Source organism: Danio aesculapii, chromosome 7 (assembly GCF_903798145.1).
Source record: "Danio aesculapii chromosome 7, fDanAes4.1, whole genome shotgun sequence".
Classification (NCBI taxonomy): Eukaryota; Metazoa; Chordata; class Actinopteri; order Cypriniformes; family Danionidae; genus Danio; species Danio aesculapii.
In genome coordinates this window covers 70234858-70242622 of record NC_079441.1, presented here as the reverse complement: position 1 = coordinate 70242622, position 7765 = coordinate 70234858, and the positions used below count along the sequence as shown (strand labels likewise).

The following is a 7765-nucleotide window of genomic DNA, read 5'->3' as shown; positions in this document are numbered from 1 at the left end:
CAAAAGTGTATTTATCTTTCCCGATGGGCCATTAGAAAGGCAAGGTATTCATTTGTAAATTAAATTTGCCAACCAAATTAAAGAGGGGAGGACATAATGGATGGATAGCGACTGTGGAGACTCCGAGTCTGGCATAAATAAATGCAGGAGAGGAAAAAAAAAAAGAGAGAGAGAGAGCATTAGAGAGAGAAAGAATAAAGGCCCTGTGTTTTAAGTGCACTGACCCCAAAACATATCTGGATGTGGACATGTCTGAATGTCACTGCGTTTAGAAAACAAATATCATTTATGGATGCTAAAGCTTTTCAAAGGCATGGTGTGCGCATGCTCGAGTGACGTCACTGCTTCGCTGCGTTTGTTTGGAGTTCGCTGCGTTTGTTTGGAGTTTAGATTCGCAATTTACATTTTTATCTTAAAATACTTCCTCATTCACTAAATATTTATCTCTCCTACTTGGGGTGAACAATCCCCTAACACACTCATACAAACAAATCTACTTTTAAACGTTCTGTTTCTCGAGCATCCGCTTGGTGTTTGTAGCTTTAGCCTGCTAGCACCGCTGGTCAGCTAAAGCTACCAACCCCTTTCACACATTTATTTTCTCACTTTCTGGCTTTGCTCTTCACCTTGTACAATGTCGCTTGCGTGTCTGTCCTTGAGTGCAGGAGAGGCATCGATGGAGGCGCTGGAGCTGGAGCTGGAAGCGGTGGAGTCCCAGATTCGCTCGCTGGAGACGAAGCGAGAGGGCATCAGGGCTCTGCTCTTAACCCGTACTCGCTCGTCTGAGGTAAGTGTCCGATACAACGACAATCTCCCAGTTTCTTCAACCCCGCGTGTTTCTCTGTCCAGGCCCAGCGCACCGAGGACGCGGTGCACCCAGGCGTCGTTCACGCCGACTCCCGGCTACCACGGCCCCTGGGTGCAACCGCGTAAGGTGCTTGCCAGGTCCCGGGGCAGAACGTCTCCTCCTCCGGTGTTCGAGATCCCCACGGAGAACCGCTTCGCCCCTCTCCGCGAGACGGGTCGCGATGTTGCCATCATTGGCGACTCAATCGTCCGCCACGTCCGCTCCACTTCCTCCAAAGGTAACAAAGTACGCACTTTCTGCTTCCCTGGTGCCCGAGTTAAGAATATTTCTGCACAGATACCTACTATCCTGAGCGCTGCCGAGAGCCTCGGTACCGCCGTCCTCCACGTGGGGACGAACGACACCGGGCTCCGGCAGACGGAGATCCTGAAGAAGGACTTCAGGAGCCTGATCGAGACGGTTCGACGCACTTCGCCCGCCACGCAGATCATCGTTTCTGGACCGCTTCCTACCTACCGCCGAGGAAATGAAAGGTTCAGTAGACTTTTGCTCTGAATGAATGGCTATTAACATGGTGTGAAGAACAGAAATTGCTCTTTGCCAATAACTGGAATCTTTTCTGGGAGCGTCCTAGGCTTTTCCGCGCTGACGGGCTGCACCCCAGTCGAGCTGGAGCTGAACTCCTGTCGGACAACATCACCAGAATACTTCGCTCTATCTGACTAGTAAGTAAAAATTCACAAAACTCACAAATTAGCCACACAGACTCCTATTCGTCCCACAAAAATAACAGTAATGCATACCTAACTAACCACATAGAGACTGTGTCTGTTCCTCGTATTATTAGATCAAGAAACAAACGTACTGTGTGCTCCAAAAATAATCTATTAAGAATTAAACCAGAAAAAACACGAAAAAATGAAAATACAAATTTCATGAAGCTTGGTCTCCTAAACATCAGGTCACTAGCACCTAAAGCACTTATCATAAATGAAATAATAACAGATAACAATCTTAATGCACTCTGTCTCACTGAAACCTGGCTGAAACAAAATGACTATATTAGTTTAAATGAGGCAACTCCTCCAGGATTCTTATATAAACATGAGGCTCGTCAAACTGGTCGTGGTGGTGGAGTTGCGTCAATCTTTAGTGATATTCTTAATGTTAATCAGAGAAACGGACTTATGTTTAGCTCCTTTGAAGTACTAGCGCTTAATGTTGTCCTTCCAAACACTATGCAAAAACCTATGTTATCTCTCGCTCTAATCACCATATATAGACCTCCAGGACCCTATGTCAATTTTCTAAAAGAGTTTTCTGATTTTATCTCTGACTTACTAGTTAAAACTGATAAAATACTAATTGTAGGAGACTTTAACATCCACATAGATGACGCTAACGACACGTTAGGGCTCGCGTTTACGGACTTGCTGGTCTCACTAGGAATAAAGCAAAATGTTATTGGTCCAACTCATCGCCTAAAGCATACACTAGATCTAATTCTGTCTTATGGAATTGAGGTCACTGATGTAGACATTATACCACAAAGTGATGATATTACAGACCACTACCTCTTACTATATAAGCTGTGTTTACCTGAAATTAGCAGATCCGCTCCGATATATCGTCCTAGTAGAACTATTGTTCCATCCACTAAAGATGAATTTATAAATAACTTACCTGATCTTTCTCTACTTCGAAATGCACCCGCAAACGCAAATGACCTTGATGTAGTAACCAGCAGTATGGATGCCATCTTTACTAGCACTTTAAATACTGTGGCACCCATCAAACTAAAAAAGACTAGAGAGAATAAAACTACACCGTGGTATAATAGTCATACCCGCGCTCTCAAAACAGCAACCCGTGCCCTGGAACGTAAATGGAAAAAAACTAATTTAGAAGTCTTTAGAATTGCATACAAAGACAGTATGTCCAGCTATAGGAGGGCTTTAAAATCTGCCAGGGCTGAGCACCTCCGCAAACTGATAGAAAATAATCAAAACAATCCTAGATTCTTATTTAACACCATCGCTAAATTAACAAATAATCGGTCATCTTTGGAACAAAACGTTCCACCGCAAATTAGTAGTGATGACTTCATGAATTTTTTCAGTGATAAAATAGAAGGCTTTAGACAGAAAATAGGAGATATTAAACTTTCTGCACCGCCTTATACTTCAGATCCAGTAAACACGCCTCTGAATCTAAATAACCTACAGTGCTTTAAAATCATACAACAGGAAGAGCTAGACAAAATTATAAATAGCTCTAAATCAGCTACGTGTATATTGGACCCAATTCCAACAAAGTTACTGAAAGAATTGCTACCTGTTATAGGAGAACCTCTTCTTAACATTATCAACTCTTCTTTATCTTTAGGCCATGTTCCAAATCCCTACAAGTTAGCTGTTATTAAACCTATTATTAAGAAACCACAACTGGAACCCAGCAACTTAGCTAATTATAGGCCTATTTCAAACCTTCCATTTATATCTAAAATACTAGAAAAAGTTGTTTCTGCTCAATTATGCTCCTTTCTGCAGACCAACAATGTTTTTGAAGTGTTTCAGTCAGGTTTCAGAGCTCATCACAGTACAGAAACTGCATTAGTGAAAATAACCAACGATTTACTCTTAGCTGCTGACCAAGGGTGCATCTCGCTATTAGTTCTACTCGATCTTAGTGCGGCATTTGACACCATTGACCATGGTATCCTTATTAATCGCTTAAAGTCTACAGGTGTCCAAGGACATGCCCTACAATGGTTTAAGTCATACTTATCTGACCGTTACCAGTTTGTAAATATAAATGGACAGCCTTCACAAATCAGCCCAGTAAAATACGGGGTGCCTCAAGGATCAGTTTTAGGCCCTTTACTGTTTACAATATACATGCTACCCCTGGGAGACATTATTAGAAGACATGGGATCAGCTTTCACTGCTATGCAGATGATACTCAATTATATATTTCAACTAAACCTGACGAGACGTCTAATCTGTCCAAGCTAACTGAGTGTATTAAAGATGTTAAAGACTGGATGACCAACAATTATCTTCTCTTAAACTCAGACAAAACAGAATTATTACTTATTGGGCCTAAATCCTGTACACAGCAGATCTCACAACTCGATCTACAATTAGAGGGATACAAAGTTAGCGTTAGTTCTACTATAAAAGATCTGGGTGTCATATTAGACAGCAATTTAACTTTTAAAAATCATATTTCCCATGTCACAAAAACTGCTTTCTTTCATCTGAGAAATATAGCTAAGTTACGAAGTATGCTATCCATCTCAGATGCAGAAAAGCTAGTCCATGCTTTATGACTTCTAGGCTGGACTACTGTAATGCTCTGTTTGCTGGCTGCCCAGCATCCTCTATTAACAAACTTCAATTAGTACAAAATGCAGCTGCCAGAGTTCTAACCAGGTCTAGAAAATTTGATCACATCACCCCAATTTTATCCTCCTTACACTGGCTGCCTGTTAAGTTTCGTATTGAATTTAAAATATTGCTTCTTACATATAAAGCTCTAAATAATCTAGCTCCTGCTTATCTAACCAATCTTCTGTCTCGCTACAATCCAACTCGCTCTTTAAGATCTCAAAACTCAGGGCTTCTGGTAGTACCTCGAATAGCAAAGTCGAGTAAAGGAGGTCGAGCCTTCTCATTTATAGCTCCTAAACTCTGGAATAGCCTTCCTGATAACGTCCGAGGCTCAGACACACTCTCCCAATTCAAAACTAGATTAAAGACCTATCTGTTCAGTAAAGCATACACTTAGTGCACCACTTAGGGGGCTTCCACACAGGTTATGCATCTTGCTGATATACACTGTGAACATCAGCTACGCTAATTATTTTCTTTATTCTCCATTTCCACCTGGGGATACTCTTCCCGAGGCCCTCAGACTATGCAGAGTCACTGATTCGATCCAAGACCAACGACGAGATGATCCCAAGGTTTCCATATCCTGGACCTGGCCGAATCCTGAACAACTACTGCGATGGTCATGGAAGAGTGGAGAACATGAGACTGTTTCCTATGACGCTCCAGAGACAGACGAGTCTTCGCTGAGGCCAGCTTCCAGCCTCCGCCACTGAGACTGCAGCTCTGCACAAGACGTTTGGCCAGCGGAGAAATTAAAATGGTCGTGCCCAACTGAGCCTGGTTTCTCTCAAGGTTTTTTTTTCTTCACTTCCGCCTTTAGTGAAGTTTTTTTTTCCCTCTCCGCTGTCGCCACTGGCTTGCATGGTTCAGGATCTGTAGAGCCGCGCATCGTTGGATTTGCTCTTCAGTGTTTGGACTCTCAGTAGTGATTATTAAACCACACTGAACTGAGCTAAACTGAACTGAACTTAAACACTACAAACTTAACTACACTGTTCCTATTTACTGTGACCTTTTATGTGAAGCTGCTTTGACACAATCTACATTGTATAAGCGCTATACAAATAAAGGTGAATTGAATTGAATTGAAAGTAACTTCAGTTCATTTCACAATTACTTTGACCAATTGGTGCTTAAGTCAATGTGGAAGCCAAAAACGACATTTACACAAAGATATATAAAAAGATCTGTGAGGTTTTTTGAGTTTAAAATTTGGAGGCAGATTCTTGGGACATCTAACGGTGCGTTCACACCAGATGAAGCGCAAGTGTGAGTGGTTTACATGTTAAAGGGCACCTATGGTAAAAAATCTACTTTTCAAGCTGTTTGGACAGACATATGTGCATGTATGGTGTATAGACCGTCATATTAGGGTGATATAAACACACCCAGTGCTTTTTTTTTCAATTTAACAACATAAAAAACGGTGGACCAATTGGAGCGGTTTTCAAACCGACCGCAACTTTACGTAGGAGAGCGGTCCCCCCGCCCACCAATATTGATTGACAGGCGCATCATCATATCCTCAGTTTGTTGATTCACGTCCGCCATTTTCAGCGTGAGTCGAAGCGATATCACTAAAGGAACACGCTAGCTCTATTTTTAGATGCAAGGCTCATTGGGCTCAACACAAGATCAATATTCTCCACATTATCGCTCTAATCGGAATTATTGGTTGTATCTTTACGTAGGTTTGCAAACATGTGTACTGCTCATTGAGTCTACCTTATACTTCAGCCGTTTGCATTTCTCGCGATCCCAGAAGCTCCCTGTGATCTTAACTAGCATGTGTTTTAGAATTCTAAACATCGGTTTCTGTCAGGGTACACTCAAGTCGACGGCTGGGAGCCGCGGACCGCTGCAGAAACCTATGTTTAGAATTCAAAAATGCGTGGCGTGACGATTCGGGACACTTCATGTTTCTGCCGCGCCACAGAAAGTGTCTGATGTGCCGTGTCGCAGCTTCGAGCGGCGCATCCGGTGCCTCAGTCAAAGTTAATTCAGTGTGCGTGGTTATTAGTTTCTGTGTACAAGCTCGGCACTTGAAACTAGCACACAGTTGACTGTAAAACTGTACAAAGACACAAATGATTTTGTACTCTCTGCTTGGTCTGTGCCCGCGTCGTACATGTATGACTGAATGCTGATCCTCTCTTCCTCCTTTCAATCTGCCTGTCTGTGTTGCAAACACAGAGCGGGTCATGGCCCCGCCCCCTTGTTATGGTGGGCGGGAAGCCGGAACTAGTCTACATGTGAAGCAACACACCCCTAAATCAGCGAACTGTGGACACGCCCCCAACATGACACTTTTTAACACATTATAATAATAAAATCTGAATTGTGTTTTAAACTGAACTTAAACTGGCACACTCAGAAGAACCATAATATTAATATTAAATCATGAAAAAGGTCAACTATGTGCCCTTTAAGTCAATGCAAAGATGGGAACAGATATCCTGCGGTGCTATTCAAGCTAATGACGTGATTCGCTCGAGTTGAAAAATCTAAACTTTACTTGCGCCGCGTTAACCAAGCTTGCTCTTGTAGAGGAGTGATTATGACGTAGCGCTTGTTGTTGGTGTCCTGAGGAAAAATCCTGCTGCCGACACTGGACAACAGCTAAGCAAACTGGGTTTGGCTTTGTCTGAAGCACCGCTGAAAGCCTCCATCATACATGTATAGTTTCTGGAGGAGTTGATAAACTCACAGAACTGGGTGCACGTCTGAAAGGATCTAGTGGACGCAAACATAGTGCTGAACGAATATACACTGTTTTTTCCTAAAGCACACAAAGCACAGCTACTCTCTCAATAAAATCCATGTTAGCCATTTAGCAATGAAACTAGAGTCACCAGGCAGACAGAAGCCCAGCCCATGACTTGAATCTGCGTCTACTGTGAAGTAAATTTCATGCGCAAGTAAACTCAAAATGATCACAAGTCTATTTATGTGTAAATAGCACGATTTATTTGCGCAAGCCGCACCTGATGTGAACGCCCTATAAGAATTATTTCCAATGCCATCTCTATCACTTATTCATAACTATTTGAATTAGTGGGTAATTCGTCTGAATTTGTATGATCTTATTTGTACATTGTAGTACAATTTGCTAAACCCCCAATGATGGTTGGGTTTAGGGGTGGGGTTTGGTGTCAAGCCTTCTTTAAAAAATGTGAACTCGTATGAATATAGCCCCTAAACTGACAAAACGTAAAATAGTTGAGATCATGAGATCAGGCTGGTTATTTTACTTTTGATAAAAACTTAATAGAACCATTTGATGCATTGTGTTTCTCTTTTTTGGAAGAGGAAGTGATTTAATAACTGATTTATTTTATCTTTGCCATGATGACAGCACATAATATTTGACTAGATATTTTTCAAGACACTTCTATACAGCTTAAAGTGACATTTAAAGGCTTAATTAAGTTAATTAGGTTAACTAGGCAGGTTAGGGTAATTTGGCAAGTTATTGTATAATGATGGTTTGTTCTGTAGACTATCGATAAAAATATAGCTTAAAGGGCTAACAATTTTGACCTTAAATGGTTTAAAAACTGA

At 41.8% G+C, this 7765-nt stretch overlaps 1 protein-coding gene across 3 annotated transcripts; it reads left to right on the top strand.

The window, feature by feature from the left end:
* Positions 1-327: 327 nt before the first annotated feature.
* On the top strand, positions 328-5239 carry LOC130232487 (uncharacterized). Of its 3 annotated transcripts, none has more exons than XM_056462431.1 (3): positions 328-1341; positions 1443-1533; positions 4725-5239. In XM_056462431.1, exons 1-2 carry the CDS (start codon positions 635-637, stop codon positions 1528-1530), a joined length of 795 nt encoding a protein of 264 aa, XP_056318406.1. In that variant the 5' UTR covers positions 328-634; the 3' UTR covers positions 1531-1533; positions 4725-5239. The 3 variants fall into 3 exon arrangements, with proteins under 3 accessions (XP_056318406.1, XP_056318405.1, XP_056318404.1); XM_056462430.1 differs by having other exon boundaries at positions 4717-5239; XM_056462429.1 differs by lacking the exon at positions 4725-5239 and having other exon boundaries at positions 1443-1725.
* The last annotated feature ends 2526 nt before the right edge of the window (positions 5240-7765 follow it).